Below are 20,014 nucleotides of genomic sequence, written 5' to 3'. Positions count from 1 at the left end.
ATTGTACTTCTTTTTTTTTTTTTTCCTTGCAGTATGCGGGCCTCTCACTGTTGTCGCCTCTCCCGTTGCGGAGCACAGGCTCCGGACGCGCAGGCTCAGTGGCCATGGCCCACGGGCCCAGCCGCTCTGCGGCATGTGGGATCCTCCCGGACCGGGGCACGAACCCGCGTCCCCTGCATCGGCAGGCGGACTCTCAACCACTGCGCCACCAGGGAAGCCCTATGATTATACTTTTTCTCAACATTGTGTTCAAATTTTCAAGCATACAGCCAAAAGTGAAAGGATTTTAGTGAACATCCATATACACCACTAGATTCTACCATTGACATTTTACTGGCTTATCACAGAGCTGTCCATTCATTCACCAGTTCATCTTATTCTTTGATACATTTCAAAGTATTGCAGACATTAGCACACTTCCCACAAAGTACTGTTGTGTGCTTGTCATTAACCACAGTTCAGTGTTTGTCCAGTTTTCTCTTTTGATATAAAATTAACATATAAGGAAATCTTAATTATACATTTACTAAATTTTAACAAATGCATACACATGTGTAACACCAAATCCTAACAAGATACAGACTATTACCATCACCCCAAAGAGTTCCCTCATGATGTTTTCAAGTAAATTCCCAATCTTACCCTCAGAGGTAACCACCACTACGATTTTCTAATACCATAGATTAGTTTTGTCTGTTTCAAAATTTTATATAAATGGGATATATACTCTCTTGTTCACCATTTAGAAATGTACAACTTAAGTGGTTTTCTTTTAGCATATTTATAATATTGTGCAGCTATACCACTATCTAATTCCAGGACATTTCCATCACCCCAAAAACAAACCTATTAGCAGTCCCTAATTTATTCTCTCCCCCTGTGCCCTGGAAATCCCTAATCTACTTTCTGTCTTATCCTGAGTTTACTTAAAATCAAGATCTATTAATAAAATGGGCTTTATTGGCTTCATTAAGTGTATAACATAAAATCTAAATATGGAAGAGGAGGGCTTCCCTGGTAGCGCAGTGGTTGAGAGTCCGCCTGCCGATGCAGGGGACACGGGTTCGTGCCCCGGTCCCAGAAGATCCCACATGCCGCGGAGCGGTTGGGCCCGTGAGCCATGGCCGCTGAGCCTGCACGTCCGGAGCCTGTGCTCCACAACGGGAGAGGCCACAACGCTCTGAGAGGCCCGCGTACTGCAAAAAAAAAAAAAAAAAAAAAATTGTAAATATGGAAGAGGCGTAGTTTTTCGTTGTCGACGATGACCGTTTATCATAATGGAGTCGTAAACGCTCACATGCAGGATCTACCTGTGGGCAGTTGTGGTTCCTAGAGCAGAGCTGTGGAGGACAGAATGCCGAGCTAGATGTCACAGACACAGAGGGGCGAAAGCAGACACAGCCTCGAGAGGGCGCCTTAGGGACTGAGAGTACGTGTCTCTGAAATGCTGGGCAGAGTGTGAGGGGAAAGGTAGAGCTGAGGAAAGAGTAGCAGTCATGGCCCCAGCAGCCCCGAAACAGGTGGGCTCAGACCGGTGTCTCTGGGAAGTCTGGTCCACTCGGTGTGTTCGGTGCAGGGAGCGCTGATTTGTCATCGCAGACTCTTGAGAGACCGAGCTTTGTAAAGTGACTGTTTTGTATTTGGTTGAAGACATTGAATCAGGGACCGGGACCTAGGTCCTCACTCTTTACCATGCTCTTTCCACTCTACCATGGTTCATTTTCTGTAAATAAAAATGCAAATAAACTTGGACCTCCATGAGCTCCTTCAAGGCCGATTAACAAGGTCAGGCGTGGGCAGTGGATTTAACAATGAACAGAAACCCTCTGATAGAATAAGCCACTTTAAATGTTTGGAAGAAAACTTAAGCAGTTAATTTTATAAATTCCTCAGTGTGCTTCCTTTAACTCCCAAATATTTATTAGACTTAGTCCAGAGAGTGCTTAGCTGAAGTTTTTTTCCTTTCTTAATATTGAATGTCTAAATTATTACTGTGTCACATTATAATTCATGTGACTTGTGTTAGGATTCCGACGCGACACCGTGCAAAACCCCGAAACAGCTGCTCTGCCGCCCGTCCACTGGGAACCGGGTAGGGTCGCAGGATGTGTCCTTGGAATCCTCTCAGGCAGGCGGGAAAATGCAGAGCACCCAGACCACTAACATATCCAACAGCACCAACAAATCCCAGGTGTGTGGAATTTGTGTTTTTGATTGTTAATATTGCGTATAGAATATTTAGAGTTTTGTACGTGCATGTACATATATACATATGTATTCATACACATTATGGGTTTAAAGAAAGCTCTAGGTTAAAAAACAAACATATTTTGTTCTAAGAGGTGCCAAAGCATGACAGTGCTTCTAGTAACAGGATGTCCTGAGGATCTTTGTGAGACACCATTGTAACATAAACCTTTGTGGGAATCTAGCCACCTGGTCCTTATAAGATGTCCCGGCCAACCCACCTTATTACAGATTCAGCATAAAAAAAAATTGCTTCAAGTTATACAAAGTTTCAGCTGTACTTGAAGTAAACTCACGTGAAGTTTTTGCATGACCTCATTGCAGTGTTGTGCACATCTGGGAATAATGTATCCTTTTTTATTTTAAAATTCAATACCTGGTTGCCTGTGTTGAAATGATCAGACAGCAGTCAGCCATGGTCAGCTGACTAGCTTTAGCTTTGACTTAAAAAGGCCACAGAGACACTCTATTGGAAGTTTTTCAGTTGCCTGAAATTTTATTCATCGTGAATAATGAATCAAAATGAGGGGAAGAAGTCATTTCGTACTAGACTCTGGCCTAAGGCCATCACACCCTCTCCCAGTACATCAGGGACCCTGGGGAAGGCCCCTTGGCAGTACAGATTGACTGTTAATGTCAGTCACCTCATGTGTGACTTGACTCACAGAATCCACTTTACCTGTAGTCATGTGCACCAAACACAGACTCGTTTAGAAATGGCAATTAAAGTGACACGTGATAGCAGGAAAGGAGTGGCCGGCTGTGATGACCCCTGACCTGGCAACACACCTGCATGTCTGACAGCTTCTTCCAGTAATGCCATTTGTTACGTGGTGTATCGGTTGATAGGCTCCTTAAGAAAAGCCTTACATTGCATATACTCTGTTAAGAAGACAGGGCTTCTTCTTAACAGAAGAAGTGGTCTATGTTTTTTGATATTTAAAAGTTTTAGAGCCCGAGAGAGTTAACCCCTGTAGCATCGTTTTCTGCCTGCTAGATAAGTCAGCGTGTTCCTAGTTATGAAAGCTCCCCGAGGTAGGTCTTAGCCAGTGCTCTGTTGAATCTGCAATACTGATGTCTTTTTGACCGCTTTCCTTCTCTGCAGCATGGATCAGCAAGGCTCTTTCGTTCTTCCAGCAAAGGCTTCCAAGGTACAACCCAAACAAGCCATGGTTCCTTGATGACAAACAAACAACATCAAGGCAAATCAAATAATCAGTATTACCATGGCAAAAAGAGGAAACACAAGAGGGACGCCCCCCTCTCAGACCTTTGTAGATAGTCGGCGTTGTACGATGGACTGTCTTCTGTGTGCAATGATCTCATGCTCAGGACAGTTGGATAGGGACTCCTGGGAAACATTCGGGAGCCTTACACTGTTCAGACGTTGATTTAGCAACTGCGTTTTTTCCCAGCTCGCCACGGAATGGATCATGAAGACTGACAACTGCAAAAACAAAAAGCACGCAAAAAAGGGGGGAAAAAAAGGCTGCTCATTTGATAAGTCATATGCTATAACAGGGTCATTTTAAGATTTAAAGCTTGAATGTAAAATAAATCTATTTCTCATTGGCTTTATGCAGAGTTATAGGGACTAGTATTCAGTGTGGGTAGGGTGACAGAAACAAGAAACAATTTCAGAGGATGGGGTGGGGAAGGAAAACACAGGTATCTTATAGGAAGTCCAGATTTCAAAGGGGAAAGTGATCTGTGCATGTTTTTTTTTTTTTAATATTTTTGCATATATTTACCATTTTATTGTGTGTATATATAGATGACCATATAGGAAATTGATATTTGTAATAGTGGATTTGTTAATACTTTTTACATAACATTACTGTTTAAATTGTAAACAGATTTTTCTCAGGATTAGTTTGAAAAATAATCTGAATTGTCATCTTAACATCCATCTATAGGGAAGTGATTAGTTCTATTACTCAATTTGTTTCCTCAACATTGAAATGACTTAATAGAACCCTTGTGACCTGCTGCAAAAATTTTCCTCTCTAAAGAAAAGGTTATGGTGGCAAATGACGTTTACTTTATTTTGTAAAAAAACAAAAAACAAACAAAAAAAACATACGTACTATGTACTTTTGTGTAAACACTGAAAAATCTCTAGTCATCTCTAAGAATTGACTTGCAACTGTTTTCTATAGTGCTGTCGTCTTGGGCAATGGGCAATTACATGACTTTGTGTTTGTTTCCTTTGCAGTCTTTTTTTTTTTTTCTTTTCTTCCTAATAGGAAAAAAAAAAAAGGCCACCCACGTCTGGTCCCATTCCTGTTGCAGGGAAACCTCGAGTTCCACAGACGTTGCATGCTGGCTCCTCTAACCCTGTGTGCTGCGTGTGCTTGTTTTTCTCATCTCATATTCTTTTTTAAATTCATGCTTAACTACTGTGGGAGAGAATAACTGTAAACAGCTTTAATTAAATCATACTTATAAAAAACTATTTTCTTATACTCCACTTTATGCTTTTGGTATTGTTGATCTTTAAAAATTAAATGGTCTTTGATAATGGATCTATTTTGTATTGCCTTATTAAGACCAAATACTTCTTGTCATCCCATTCTTTATCCTCTCCTTTCATGGAATTGTTATCTTTAATTAAAACTTTTTTAAACATTGGCTTGTTTCAATCATGCTGTAAATTTTGGTTATGGTCAGTTTTGAGTGCAAATGAGATGTATAATTCTGTTATTCATCACATGTTGAGTTTGAAACTCGGTTGGAAGTATTTAATGGAATGTAAGTGATATTTCTGAAAACGCTTTCTTTCAAGGTGAACACTCTTTATGTTCAGCATCACTATGTCTGGCTCTGTTAATTACAGCCATTTCTGAGATGAGATTCTTTTATAAATATATACATATAAAGTACTATTGGCTTTTAGGAATTTCTTTTATGTATGTTTATGAAATACTGAAGACCAATCAGACCATTAATGGACATTTAGTGCAACTTTTTATAAAGAAAATAATGCTAAAATAAGACCAAAACTGATGTCATCACTGAAATTAACAGTTTTCAATGAGTTCGTATTTTAATTCACAACAAAAAAATGTGTTCCAAAACTGGAAGTTCATAATACTTGTGTAAACCGTGGAAGATTTTAAATGTGATGTTATTTTGACAATGTTTTAAATTTTAGAGTCACATTTTATTCTGATCAGAATTTTTATCAAGATGTTGAGCTTCTGTTTTTTGAAACTAGTTTGTCATAACATTGTGCATAGTCACAGTATTTATTTTCTAGGACTATTGTGAATGTGTAGACTTATGTTTACTGCTAAGGGAACAATTATTTATGAAATAATATTAAATCCAGTATTAGCTGCCTATTTCAGACACTTAATACTTGCAGAGATCCATGTTACATTTACCACACTGAAGTTTTTTTTTTAAAGAATCACCCTCATTGTTGAAAGTAAATGTACTCTTAGGGTGCAGATATTAGTGTTTCAATAAGCATGTGATTATATTAAGGTGGTGGTAGCGGGAAGATAATCTTGATTCCATTGGGAATCTTAGGTTTTCGTAAATTTATTGGGAAAATAGTTTTTCCTGTACTGCTGACGTTTCTTTTTGGTAAACAGTATCTTTCTAAAAGAAAAGCATGAAGGAGAAATTGAGGTGTGTACATTTCCTCAAATGACCAGCATTGTATTCGTGAATACTGTGTATCTTGCAATGAACGGTGTGGAAGCTGTTCATTTTTCAACCTGAAGTAAAATACTTTCAAGAACTTTTAGTTTGCCTGCTCATTTGTTTTGTACATTTCATCTCTGTATTTGACTCCTGTCTTTTTTCTTTTCTGAGTTTAAATAGTTTCTATAAAGATTTTGTGAATATGTCAGAAACATGCCATTTAAATATTGTAGTCCATCCATGTCCATGAGTCATAACCTGCCTTTGCTAGTACGTGTAGAATGGGGTTTTACAAATCCGGCCTCACTGTGGTGACATTTCTCTGGCAGTGGCGTGTGTGTACCTGACTGGTGTGGAAGCTCCTTAAAAAGTCATAATAAACTTTTCAAAATACTGGTTTTTAGAGGTTGCTGATGGGTCATAGAGGTGTCAGCACAAAACCTGAGTGGTTATGCTTTGATGATAAAGGTAAATGCACTTTTTCTTCCATTTTGAAGGTGTCCGTGAAGGTGCCCAGTTTTTAGCGTCTTTGATCTGTTTGGAGATGTTGCGCGTGGCTTGCAAGTCTAGCTTTGATCTGTGGGATCCACTGGTTTTACATGTAGTCGCCCTCCAGGCTTCACCAGTTGATCATATTATACTTTTGCCCTGTTTTGAGTGTTTTACATTTCCTTGCATTTTGAGCCTCTCATTAATATTTAGGTTTAATATTTAGGTCATTTGCTTTGGCTCCAGATATTCCTGGATAAAGTCTTCACAGAGCAAAACACGTGCGGTAGGGAGAGCATTTTTAATAGCCTTTTTTCCTCTGGAGTCTTAAATCTCCTTGTGTCTTCTTTTCATTGCCTTAAGCTATGGCCTAGTGTTTGGGGGTTCTGAACTGTAGGTGGGTCACGAGAGAGTATGGCTGCTCTGAGCTGCAGGACCCTATTGCTGTGACGTGTATCCATTGCAAAGACCTCCCCGATGACTAGGACGTAGTTTTTTAAGTTGCTCTGTAGAAATCCCTAGGAATCACCCTGGGTATTATTGATAAGTTTTGCTGCTATTTTTATTGTTCATGACGTATCTTCTCAACTTTAATATCCATCTAGAGTTTGAAACCAATCAGTTCCCTCAGTTATCAGACGCTGTTGATTTCTTAGTGTTTCAGTCACTAACTTGGAATGTTGATAGGAAGTTGGTTGCTTCTCAATTAACTTTTCAGGCATTAAATGGTAAAGTATAAAAAATATTCCCAATTTTGCTGTGATAAATATTAAAATGTCAAAATTAATAATCAGAAGAGTTTATGCTTATCCATCAGTTCTTACTCTCATTAAACTGTTTGAATTAGTGGAAAGCAACATTCTCGTAAAGTATTTTGTGAGCGGAGTATTCAATAAATGACTATTAAACCTGAGTAGGAAAGTTATAGTTAACAGTTGCTCTTTATCCTAATTTTCATCAGTGACATCTAGTGAAATGTGTAGAGAGAGGATGATGTAGCATTGAAGTGGGATCAAAGATACGTGTAAGTAATTCTTTGGAAGTGGTGTCTTTACCTTGTCTCAATTTCTAAACCTCAAGACTCTTAACTGCCTGCAATTTTGTCAGAACATTTATGGGTGGAATAATGTTAAAGAATGAATTTTAATATGCTACTTGGTAGTTACCATAACTAAGAAACAAGCCAGATTTTACCCGGAGAGTACTTGCATGACTTGAAAACCCTACATCACCCAGGAGCCTTTTACTCGACCATCTTCTTGTGAGCTGTCTTGACTTTACACCTTAAGCAACATTTTTTCTTCAAAGAGAATGAACTAAATGTCTGTATACATTGAATGCTGACAAAATTATTAACCAAAGGAATTGCTTATAAAGTCTGCTGATCTGTTTTATATCCAGAGTTAAATATTTACTTAAGGACAGCTTTTAGCTCATAAACTGCTAATGTGCTAATGTTTGTTTTCCTCATGTCAGGTTGGGTTTTTTTTTTTTTTCCTGAGTATTTGGCCTTTATATTTTCTGCTTGAGTATGTGCCTTATTAAGTTTAAGTTTAGCCTAGTCCAGAGTCTACTAGCCTGAAGGAGGTAACACTTTAGAAAGAGGCTGAACCAGAGAAATGGAGATAGATAGTGCATCCCCTTTGATGACTAAACGCTTGAGGTATCTCCTGGATTTACTGAGAGACATGTTAGCCATGTCAGTAAGAACAGATGCTAACAGGGAAGTCAGGTGTTCTCTTATTTTGTGTATTTTAGCGAACGTGTTGATTGGTATTTGCACATCATCTTAATTTTGCATTTTAATTTAAGTCCTTTTGGTTCCACACAGCCAGGGCTTCTTTTCATTGCAGCAGCTTCTACGTGTCCTGATTACAGGGAAGGTCTCCACTAAGGAAACAGTCTGGATGAATTTGTTAGGAGTGTTGTTTTATCTTAAAGATGCTGTGGTAACGAGAGGTTGTGAAGTAAAACAAGCTGGTCGTTACCCACTGGTGGGGTGTGTGGGGAGGGGAGAAGAAAGGGGCCCAGGAGAAGCATTCTGTAAAGCCAGTAACTTGGTGAAATGTAGTCCTTGTCTCTTATGGATTAGTCAGCCGTACTTTTCGAAGAGAATGGGATTTTTGGTTATCAGCCACTTTCTTTGAGTTTAAATTTCTCTTCCGCTTTCTGCTTGGGTTCTGTGCAATTCATAGCTGTTCCCTAAATCATTCCATATTACCTTTTGTATTTGGTTGCGGCTTTTCACAGCATGTCTCTTTGTCCCTAAACATAATCTCTGAAATTTAAGATCCCCTCCCTCTGATTTTTACGTACTGAAACTTCCAGTCACTTTTTTAAAGAAGTCTTTTGAAAGTCCTGTAATCCTAAAACAATTCAAAGTCTTGTTACAAGTATCAGAGTCTTCGCACTGTACTCACTACTAAAAAGCACCGTCTTATCGCATGGTGTTAAAGATGAGAGGATAGGTGGCAGCCAGTGTAGCTTCTGGATATGAAATGTGAAGGACTATTGAGATAAACATTTTTTTTTGAGTGGAATATAGATAGATACATGTATTTAGCAGTTTGATGAACCTGTGTTTGCTTTTAATAACCTTTTATTTATTTCCTTCTTTGATTAGCATTGCCTTCTGTGCTAAGAAATGCGGACTCCTGTGAGGTGCTGGAGGCTTGAATCATCTTGAAAGCTTTGCAATCTTGTCTAGTTACCGCTGCAGAGGCAGAAAGGAATTTACCAGAAAAAGAGATTTGATACAAATGATTTATGAAATCTCGACATTTCCTGAGGTCATATCACTGGGCACCAGTTACCCTGAATGCTCTGAATGAATTGCACATCTGGAAGCCTTTTTTTTTTTTTAAGCTACCAATGATTTCTTCAAAGATGTCAACTGTTTGCCTTAAAAATTTTATAAATTGCAGTTCTGCACACATCTGCCCCCAGTGCTCACCATCGGGTTTATTATTCATAATCTGCAATTCAATAAAGGCTTTGTACTTTATCTTCATAACCTCTGGTATGAGCCTTTATGTAAGACTGGAATAGCTACTTTAAAAAGAAATTATCTTGTAACTCTGAGGACGGCCCAATTTAGACTGGTAAGAGGTTTTCTTGTATCTGTACAGATAGCATTTCTGTGGGTTTTCATTTTTATAAATGCCAGCAGTGGAGAGGAAGATGCTCGAAGATGCTTTTTTTTTTTTTCTTTTGCCCATGTCCTAGCCAAAGATATCCTTTTGGCCTCCCCATAGCCATTGCAAGACTGTGGGGACGGACTCCCTCAAATCTGGATATTTGCAAGCACCAACCAAGTTTTACTCTTTGCTTTAATGTAAGGGGTTGCGCTTGCTGTACTGAGACATTGAGATACCATTTGTTCGGTGGAGCAGATTACACAGACTCTTACAATAGAGTAATGAAAATGTTAGTTTCTCCAAGGAACAGAGAGAAGCAGGGTTAATAATCAAGTGCAACTAAAGCATGTGTTCAGAATTACGCTCACCCAGGGAGCGGAACTGGCAGTCCTACGGCATGGACCAGTGGTGCTTGCCTGGAACGCAACTGAGTGGTGGCGGGGAAAATCCTGAATAGTTTGCTACAGGATGACTACAAAGCTTGGTTCTGGGTGAAGAGTAGCTCAGCAGTCTGTAGGCCACTGGCTGGTAAATCCAGACTGCCCACTCCAGTTACTGGAAATGTTCTCTTTTAAAAAGCAATAACGTATAATCCTGTTAAATAGCACCCCAGAAATTTCTCAAAGTAAATTAGAAAATAAATTGAATATACAGGATGATTTTTGTCCAGACACCCAGACACAGTGAATTTACTTAATTTCTTAACAAATACGTGAATGTATGTTCATTGTGAAGAAATGTAATTTGTAAATAGCTACATAAAAGGAGTTAGTTACCCTTCACCCTCTTAATCCCTTCATGTTAGAGCCAGCTTCTTTAATATTTCGAGATGTATACTTTTAAGATTTAAAAAGAAATGCATTTTCACACATAAACATATCTGCACAAATATAATTTCAGAGGGCGTCATTTCCCCTTTTACATAAGTGGTATCATTCTATGGTATTCTGCAAATCTCCTACCATATAGAGAGATCTTTCCATGTCAGCGCACATACAGATCTACTTCGTTCCTTTTTATATGCTGACGTTTGCTTGCAAGTAGCTTTGGTAAATTCACATGTCAGATACCCCAAGGCTCTTACAAGCTAATAAGCGCTTATGAAATGTCCAGTACTTTTCAGCTTGACTTGAATAGGCGTTTTATAAAGTGTTGCTGTTTGATGGCTTTTTTCTTCTGAACTTTTACTGAGGAAAAAAAAAGATTCCCCTAGTTTTATCTCTTAGGTGAATTTTCATGAGTTGCTTTTTGGTATTTTTACTAGGATTTTTTTTCTTTCTTTTTTTTTTTTTTTTTGGTACACGGGCCTCTCACTGTTGTGGCCTCTCCCGCTGCGGAGCTCAGGCTCCGGACGCGCAGGCTCGGCGGCCATGGCTCACGGGCCCAGCCGCTCCTGGGCATGTGGGATCCTCCCGGACCGGGGCACGAACCCGTGTCCCCTGCATCGGCAGGCGGACTCTCAACCACTGCGCCACCAGGGAAGCCCTTTACTAGGATTTAAATGTTATAAATGCAACATGGTCGTCTGAAACTACACCCTGCTACTTTTTTTCTGTACTTCCACGTAAAAAATTGCCCTTGGCAAAACTGATAAAAAAATATTAGTTTTATTGATCATTTTCCCCCCACCTGTCCCCTAACTTAATCTTTTAAGACCATTCAGTGACTGTAGCAGCAACAACCGTAAAATTTTCTCTAAAAATAAGTTATCTGTCTTAGAGTAGAATGAATCATACAGTGAGCCAAGAGAGGGAACTCTGGCAAGAAAAGGGATCCAGCTATTTGGGTCAAGAGTAGGCAGAAAACTGCCTTGGATTTTATTGGGAAAATCTGCTGGAAAAATTTGTTGGAAAAAGGATGAACAGTAGCTGTTGGAAATTCCAGATGGTGGTCTCCCTGCTCTTTAGGAGCTGTCATTTTCTAAGGAGATACTTTCCTTGAAATCACTTTCTTAGGCTGCAATTGTAGAATTTTTGTTTTTGTTTTTGTTTTTTGCGGTACGGGGGCCTCTCACTGTTGTGGCCTGTCCCGTTGCGGAGCACAGGCTCCGGACGCGCAGGCTCAGCGGCCATGGCTCACGGGCCCAGCCGCTCCGCGGCATGTGGGATCTTCCCGGACCGGGGCACGAACCCGCGTCCCCTGCATCGGCAGGCGGACTCTCAACCACTGCGCCACCAGGGAAGCCCAATTGTAGAATTTTTGCTGTAATCTGTGTTCATTATCATTCAGTTAAGTCTGTGATGAGATGTTCTATATTTACCAGGTTAGCTTAGGAACGCACCAACTTTGACTTTTAAATTGGGACCATTTTTCACTTTATAAGGAGAATGCTTTATACTTCTTGCTTGTCTAAGAAAACCATTTAGAAACGCCGATGCAATAAAAATTCATATTTTATGGCAAGACAATTTAAAAATAAAAATTTTCTCTGCCTGTTTGGGCCTCCTGCCTCCCCTCTGGTGTGCACTGTGCATCTGCATTATGCATTAATGAGACCCTCCCCAAGGGCAGAAGCACCTACTCAACCATAAAGATCAATTTTTCTCCTTCTGGTACCAGCCATGTAACTCCTTAGAAGATAACATTCCTTTCTCTATCCTGTAAGGGGTCATAATAACCTTGTACATGCAGACATCTTTGGTGAACTTTCTGTACGATGCCAATATATCATTTCCCTGAAAGATAGCAATTGGTGCAGAACAGACTGGTCAGATGACCTGGGGGTATACTGGGCTGCACCTAATAGAAGTTCTTAAATACTTACTTATGACCTTATTAATGTTACTAGCTAATGCTACTTGTATTCTGCCCATTTTACAAGATTACTGTTTCTTGCATTACCAGTGTGTGACTAGCCTCAGATAAAATTAATGATGATTAGGCAGCTTGAAACAGTTGATCAAATATGCAAGATAATGATTGTAATAGTGTAACGCTAGATGTGGGAAGAGGGAACTTTCCTGGACCGTAACACACTAGTAAGACCGGTGGTCCAGAAGCTTTTGGCTACTGTTAACAGGGCCTAGTCCAGTAATAGCAAATTGAGTGGCCTATCAGCGATATCCTTGCCTGACCAGGGAACGAACATTCTTGGCATCACGGGACAAATTGGTCACGAAATGCCTCCCCAAACTTGGTCAAAATTAAGACCAAAAGGCAAGGGATTGTAAAATGAAGAATGTTGCCCACCATCCAGCTGCTGACCCCCAGTACACCCTGAAAGGAGTTCAACGTGAAGAGCAGATGAAGCACTTTGTGCTCTGAGAAGACTGAGAGACTGGCCCTCAGATATTTTCAGGAGAAGGTTTTACGAACCCAGTTTCTTGCATCTTCCCATGCTTAGAAAACCGTTAGCTAAGATGTTTGTTCCTTGCGGCTAGCAGCGACCGTCTACCAAGATGTGTCTTGGTTGCACGTACGCCCTTTGCCAAAGTCACATCTCTACTGGACTCCGCCACTTACCTCGTCAGAACAGTTCTCAGAGCTCTCTGAGAGCCTGTCTCCTGGGTTATAATCCTGTTTGGCCCAAGTAAAATTTACCATTTCTTTCTTAGATTGACTTAAATTTTTTCATCAACAACTCAAATTAATATGTGAAATAATCTATTTGGGTGTAAATAGTATAAATTTGTGTTATATGTGTGTTTCTAAAGCGAGTAACTAACTCCAGTTTGAAAACACAGGATTAAAACATCGAAGAGAAACCCATCAGAGATAAAAATGTCAGTGTTTAATGCCAAGATGAAATTGAAGGGAAAGGAGAGGGTTGAAAGTATCGAGTGGCCTAATCAAATGGTGTGTCAATCAATATTCAAAAGAGCTCAATGTGGGTTGCAAACCACTTTTGTACTTAAATCACTCAGCAGGTATCTTTAGGAATGTGGTTTTGTGCAAGCACTCAAAATAGTTGAAAGGTGATTACATCATGCATCTTTGTTTTCTAAAATCCAATTCAGGGAAACAGTGCTTTCACATAAGTAGGCAAGACATCTCCACAGGAAGACCCAAGTGAAGGGGAAACGGCGACACAGAACAGCCTATGGAGATAGGGGTGCGTAAGGCAGCCAGGCTGGCATGAGGGGCCCTGCCAAGGAAGTGAAAAGCAGGTGGATAGGGACAGAGCAGGGGTTGTGTTGTAGTTTAAAACCAATAGTTCTAAAAGTTTGTCTCCCATTCCCTCCCTCTGCTTTCTCCCTCCCCGCTTTTTTGGGGGGTGGAGTGTTTACCTCCTTGTCTCTCAATAATATACCTTTAATACACTTCTTGATTTTTTGTTCTTGAAATTGTGTGTTGACTTCCCACCAACCCCAAACTTCTGTGCCCCAACCTCCCAACACAGTTGTATTGAATTTTGCTTAGCACAATAGACAGTGGTTGCATTATCATGACTGTGTAGATGCTGTGCTTATCCGTTGAGCTGGATGATAATATGACTCCCTTTTCTGCACAAGTTTTTTTGTTTTTCCTGGAGTTTTTTGTTTTCAGCTTTCCACATTAATTCACCCTAAACTCTGCCAATTTTCTAAGCCTCTCTAAATGCTCAGGTGCATCAGAGGCATCTCTCCTGGAGCTTATGGCCTGCTGTGCCTGTGCACACGTCACCCTGGTCTGTCCAACCTCCACCTGGACATTCCTATCACGTATCCTGTGTTGCAGCTCCTGTTCTCTGTATCCCGTTTCCCTCTTTTTGATAAACTCTCTCCTTTCCTTAGCACACATTCCAGTACCCTGGAAAAGGGTGCACAGACAGTAAACATCTGAAAATGTCTTTGTTCTTCATTTATGCTCCACTGATAGTTTGGCTGGGTATGGAATTCTAGGTTAGAAAACATTTTTCCTTCAGGATTTGAAAGCATTCCTTCATCACTCCCACTGTTGTGAGAAAAGCTGGTTGTAACCTTTTGTTTGTTTTTTTTTCTCTTGAAACGTTTAAGAACTTCTCTTTGGTTCCCAGTGGTCTGAAATTTCACAACTATGGAGATTTGGTGGTTCTATTTTTGTCACTTGAACTGGGGCGTTAGATAGTACGGGCCCTTCTGATCTGACACCGCATGACCTTTAGTACTGGGAAATCTTGAATTCTTATCTTCCTTTCTTCTGTTTTCTCAGGAACTCCACAATTATTCCGCTATTGTGTCTCCTGGATCAATCTCTCATTTTCTTATCTATTCTTCCCTATTTTCCATCTCTGACTTTTTATTCAACCTTATCTTCCAACGCTTCTGTTGGCTTTTCATTTCTGCTATCATGTTTTCATTTGAGGATTCTTTTTTTTTTCCTCATATGTTCCTTGTCAAAAAATAGTACCCTATTTGTTTTCATGGTTACAATGTATTTTTTGAATCTCTGAAGATATTAATGATACAGTTATGGTTTGCCTGTATAGTCTCTGTGAATGTTTCTCCCCCTCTTGCTGTCTTGGACTCTGCTTTCTTGGGTTAGAGGCTTTCCTCGGATTCCTGATGTCTTCTGCTTGCCTGCACATGTGTAAGAATGGGGCCTAACAAGCTCGTGGGAAGCTCTGCACTCAGTGTGGCAGCCAGCTGTGTGCTTCTCTCAGGGTGATCAGGCTTGATGGCGGTGAGGAGAGGATCTTCAGGGGTTCCCCAGGGAATCCCTCCAGCCTGGGGGTAATGGTCTGGCTGCCAACACCCTGGGACTAGCTGAGTGGAGAAGAGGGCTGGCTTGGGGTGGGGTATGTCTCAGCTTCCCGTATAAATGTGCCCTTTAAATTTCTCTTTTCCCACAGCTGGGCTTAGTGTGGTCCAATCCAGAGACTATTTTAGCTTTTCTAGAGAAAAACCCTGCAGATTTCTGCTTGCCTGGGGAGGGGTACTCAGCTGGGCGGTGGTAGTCAGGGGTGGGGGAGAGACTGGCACTCTTAATTGCTTCTTAGGTTTTCAACCTACCTTCTTTACTTGAGCTCTACCTTGCTTCCTGAGATACCCAGCACTTCCACTTTCGGAGACTTTGGAGCTTACTCCAGTATAACTGGGATTGAGTCTTTCCCAACTGCCAGTGGGTGATTCAGTTTCTTGTGTCTGCCAAGTCAGTACCACTGGTCCATCTGCTTTCCACCCTCCAAGTTTGTACTCTTTACTTCCCCTCTCATTCTCTTCATTTTTATGGGCCTTAAAAAATCCCTTCATTGCTGTTTTAGTAGGTGTAAGGAGGCAGCAGGAGTAGATAACGGGTTCAGTCCACCATCTTTTCTGACCATTGTTCCCCCCTAATTTTATTGAGATACAACTGACCTACAGCACTGTATAAGTTTAAGGTATACAGCCTAATGATTTAATCTGGTGAGTTTTCTAACGTAAAATTGGGTTGCCAAGGAGAAGGGTATAGAAAGAATATATCCCAAGCCTTGAGAGTCAATTCTCTCAGGGAGTGGCATGAAGGAGAGGACAGATTTCCAATCCTTCATACCTTCGGATTGTTTCATTTTTCTACTGTGAAGTACATATCCCCTTTCTAATTAAAAATCGATAGCTGCATAGCCCATTCCACAGGTACCCAAAGAACACCTGTCCACGACAAGTGCTACTTGGGGGAGTGAGGGCAAGAAGAAAGCTCCTTCTTCCTTAGCGGTAAGTGACAAGGACCATCCGGCTGGGAAGGCTAACGCGGCTTCACGTAGTGACGAGTGAAGAAGTTGTACCAGGACTGCAATGACAAAAGCACCAACTTGGCATGCTCTCCTGCTTGGCCTGATAAAGAGAAGGGTTGAGTTTACTGAGATAAGCAAATCACAGCTTCCATTGTAGTGATTTATTTTAGGTTTTTGAATCTTCTCCCTACACAAGTGAATCAAGGCCCCTGAACTGTTGCCTACCACAGAAATTCATTCAGGCAACAAATGCTGACGGTTTTCTAGCGGCAGATGCTGGCCCTCCATGGGGGACTCTGTCCCTGGGGCAGTTAATGAGGGACTCTTCAAACGTGCTCTGGAGGTTTTCAACACAGTGGATAATTAAAATCACAAACATACTCGATGTGGACATTTGGAGACACCTCACCTGGAGAGAGACGTTCAACTTTTAACTGCAGCCCTTCAGTGTGGATTTGATTTCCTGTGCAGACTTGTCCACTCCAAAATTACTAAAATATCTTCTTTTATAAGGTTTGTTTTCATACACAAAGATCTGATTCTATTGGTTGACCGTTGTTGTTACTGAGGTGCTTTCTAATAGTTTTGCCTCCACGGTAGCCAATTCAGCACTGGATTGAAGGAGCTCTTCCTTCCCTTTCTGATTTCAAGTGCCGTCTTCGTCATGAACTAAACTCACTCTGGGCTTTTCAATAATGCATATTCGCAGACCTACCCCAGGATCAGAATCTCTGGGAATAGGATCCAACCGTATTTGGAGACCAGTGCCTTAGAGCCTTGCTACACAGGCTGGCCTGAGGGCCAGCAGCACTGGAATCACCTGGGAGCTGGGTAGAAGGTAAAACTCTTGGTAGCCATTGCCAGACCTGCTGCATCAGAAACTCGAAGCGGGGCCCGGCAGGGTGTGTTTTCACCAGGCCTCTGGGCGATTCTCATGCTGGCTGTAGTTTGAGAATCACTGACTGAGGACTGAGTATGCAAGGAGGTGACTGCCACTGAGGTGACCACAGCACTGATGGGGCGATGGAGCTATCCTGGCAGTTCATGGCAAACGCTTTTGCAGGCATCATGCTTAACTCACTTTCTCTGGCTCTGCTTTTCTGTTCGCTGTCAAGAGAGTTGGTCACAGAGTCGCATAAAGATGACACACACAACAGGGTGGGAAATCATAGCATAGCTCCCCGCCCCCCCCGCCCCGCAACATCACGAAGGGCAGAAGGCTTCTAGCGCTCTGCATGGAGAGGCCAATGGAGGGAGACAGCTGAGAGCAAGCCCCAACTGGGCCATCCCATGCCCAGGGCTCCACCTCACTCTCCAGGGCTGACCTCACACAGCAGAACGCACTGCTGCGGGGCTGAGACACACACTGTTCTTGAGGCCTTGGGGTTAAACAGGTGGGTTCCCTGACTTCCTGGGTGGTTGAGGAGGAAGGGCTGCAGGAGGTAGGCAGGCACAGCTCCCAAGTCAGCTCTGCTGAGCATGAGATGTGCCCACCATCTTGCACACTGCAGGGCTTCCCATTTCCTGCGGGGGGAAGTCCCAGCAGCTGGGAAGCCCTTCCCCTGTGAGCCCTCGGGAAGCAGCAGTGACCGCACCAGGGCTCCAGCCTAGAGGGCCAAGGGCCACTGTCTGGACACCCAGAGGCTGTGGGAGCCCAAGGAGGTGCCTGACCAGTCTCCAGGGAACCAGGGAGGGCTTGCTGCTGAGGACAGACGTTTCAGCTGGGATCTTCCCACCCGCCATCTGGAATGGAAATCAGATGTTCACCTTCCAGCATCCCATCATCTGATTCCTCATAATAGTTCCAAAGTAGGTGGGCTCTGGGCTGGGTTCTAGGCCCACTGCAGGGTCAAGGCTGTGACATATCCAGGGTCTCTTCCCCCTGGAGTAAGCTGTGGTACCTTGCTCCAGGATTCCACCACAGGGTCCCAAGTAGACCAGAGTTCATGAACCTGCTTCTCATAGGATCACCTGGGGGCTCGTTAAACTGCAGATTCCCAGTAATCTTTCCTGTGGGGCTCTGGCCTCTGAGGTTGGACCTGAGAAATGGGTATAACAGATGCTCACGTGATTCCTCTCAGCAAAGTGGGAGCCTCGGGATTCCACGGTGGGCATAAGGGCGCTCTGGACAAGTGGGAAGGGAGAAACTCATGCAGGTGTATGAGTTAAATGCCTCCTCCTCTTGATTACCCCTTCAGTCAGCCTCCTTTGTCCCTCCCAGTGGTGACTCAGAGGAGGGATTTCTTGTTCTCCCAGCCTGGGTTCCTCGGAAACAGGACAGATTTTTTTGCTGCCAGCTCTGGGGCCTCACCCGGGTTGTAGGCAGCGGTGAGTGGGATCACGATGAGGTTCGGTACCTGCTTTCTGAGGACAACTACTTTCTGAAGCGAGCTTGGTCTTCCTGGTGCCCGAGAAGAAGGTCAATAAAGGGCTGAATCTCGCGGGTGCTGGGGCAGCTCCCGCCTCCGGACCCCTAGGAGTTTAAGGCCTGAGTGAGACAGTAGGTTTCGACTAGTTTCCCTCATCTTGGCAGGAGGGCACTAGACCACAGTCCATGGGTCCTTCTAGAAACGGCGTTACTGGTGGGGGTGGGATGGGAATCTGGAGCAGAAACAGCTGAAAGAATTTGCTAGAAAGTGTTTTCCTCCGGGGCTGGGGCTGCACCTGGCGCGTCCAAACACGTGCGTGGCCTTGAGTTAGAGAATGTGTTTTGAAAAGGTTTTGTTTTCTGCTCACGTTCCGAGGGTGCCTGGCCGCTCGCTCCCACACCCGCGTGGGAAGGCGGGCGGCGGCTGTGGGATGCTTGTGCGTTTTCCTTGTTTCTGGTGAAAACCGAGTAGGGTGGCGGCACGCGGCGCCCGAATGGGGGCCGGGGCGTTGGGGCCGCCCTCCCTCCCGGCCGCGGGGCCCGGGGCCCGGAGCTCCGGGCTGGGCCGGGCGGCCAGCGGGGGGCGCCTGCGGCCTCTCCGCCGCCCCCGCCCGCACAGCCCGATCCCGCCCGCGGCGGCGCGCCCACTCGGGCGGCGGCGGCGGCGGCGGCGGCGGCGGCGGCGGCGGCGGCGGCGGCCGGCGCAGGAGCGGGGCGGCGGCGGCGGCGACGACGGCGGCAGGTGAGCGCGGTCCGGACGGCCGTGGCGGGGAAAGGCGCGGCGGGAGGGCCGGACCGAGGGGGCGCGCGCCGCGGCTCGGGGCCTGGGGACGCGCCCGCCGGCCAGGTCCTTGGACCCCCGCGTGGCAGGGCCTCGGCGTGGGGGGCGTCTGCGGCTTTTTCGTTGCTCGCCCGCCAGGCAGCACCCGAGCGGAGGGGTGGGCGTGGGCGGCTGCAGCCGGGCCCCTCGCTCGGCCTGCCTTCCCGGGCCTCGGGAGCCGGGGAGAGGCGCGGGGTCGGCCGACTGCCCCCTTCCCCCGCCCCGCGGAACCGCCCCCGCCCCGTTCCCCGGCCTTGCTCTTTCTCTGGCCCAAGCTTGGGGTGGGTCTTCTCAGATGCCCCCTCGCTCAGGCACTGCGGGGAGACGTTTCCCACATAGGACCTCAGCGCAGGAACTGGGGCCCAACCCCACTTCCCGGATGACAAGACTGAGACCTCACTGAGGGACATGGCTCTGCGTCCCCCCTGGGTCTGGCACGCTCCGACCACTCTGTTGGAACGCCCATTGGCTTATGATGGTAAAAAGAGGGGCTGGTTTTTCAGGTTTCTCAGACTCAGGCAAGGCAGGGGCCCCAGGAGGGTCAATATGGTCTGTTTAAAGTAAAAAATAACTCAAAGGGAGAAGGCTCAGGTAAGGGCAAGACTACGGCCTGGGGTTGGAAGCAGTCCAGTCACAGCCACAGTGAGCAGGACGCCTCACCAGTTAAGGGGGGCGGTGTGTAGATGGGAGAG

General features: G+C 44.0%; 2 protein-coding genes across 9 annotated transcripts in view; both read left to right on the top strand.

Moving 5' to 3' along the window:
• Positions 1 to 5,996, top strand: part of TENT4B (terminal nucleotidyltransferase 4B) — a 61,714-nt gene extending 55,718 nt beyond the window's left edge. For both annotated transcript variants that reach the window (XM_019932485.3, XM_019932484.3), the window contains exons 11-12: positions 2,027 to 2,191; positions 3,353 to 5,996. In XM_019932485.3, coding sequence (XP_019788044.1) covers positions 2,027 to 2,191; positions 3,353 to 3,529 — 342 coding nt within the window. In that variant the 3' untranslated portion in view covers positions 3,530 to 5,996. The remainder of the gene's footprint in view (positions 1 to 2,026; positions 2,192 to 3,352) is intronic.
• A 12,424-nt stretch (positions 5,997 to 18,420) lies between these two features.
• Positions 18,421 to 20,014, top strand: part of ADCY7 (adenylate cyclase 7) — a 59,960-nt gene continuing 58,366 nt past the window's right edge. For 2 of the 7 annotated variants that reach the window (XM_033845207.2, XM_033845208.2), the window contains exon 1: positions 18,421 to 18,634. The gene's annotated coding sequence lies outside the window, so the exon portion shown is untranslated. Of the gene's footprint in view, positions 18,635 to 19,221; positions 19,245 to 19,349; positions 19,801 to 20,014 lie in introns of those variants that run through there. The other 5 variants (XM_033845215.2, XM_033845216.2, XM_073795598.1 and 2 more) reach the window with 5 other exon arrangements.

The sequence above is a fragment of the Tursiops truncatus genome, chromosome 19, assembly GCF_011762595.2.
Source record: "Tursiops truncatus isolate mTurTru1 chromosome 19, mTurTru1.mat.Y, whole genome shotgun sequence".
Lineage (NCBI taxonomy): Eukaryota > Metazoa > Chordata > Mammalia > Artiodactyla > Delphinidae > Tursiops > Tursiops truncatus.
The sequence above is the reverse complement of the archived record's forward strand: the minus strand, read 5'-3'. Positions and strand labels throughout refer to the sequence as shown.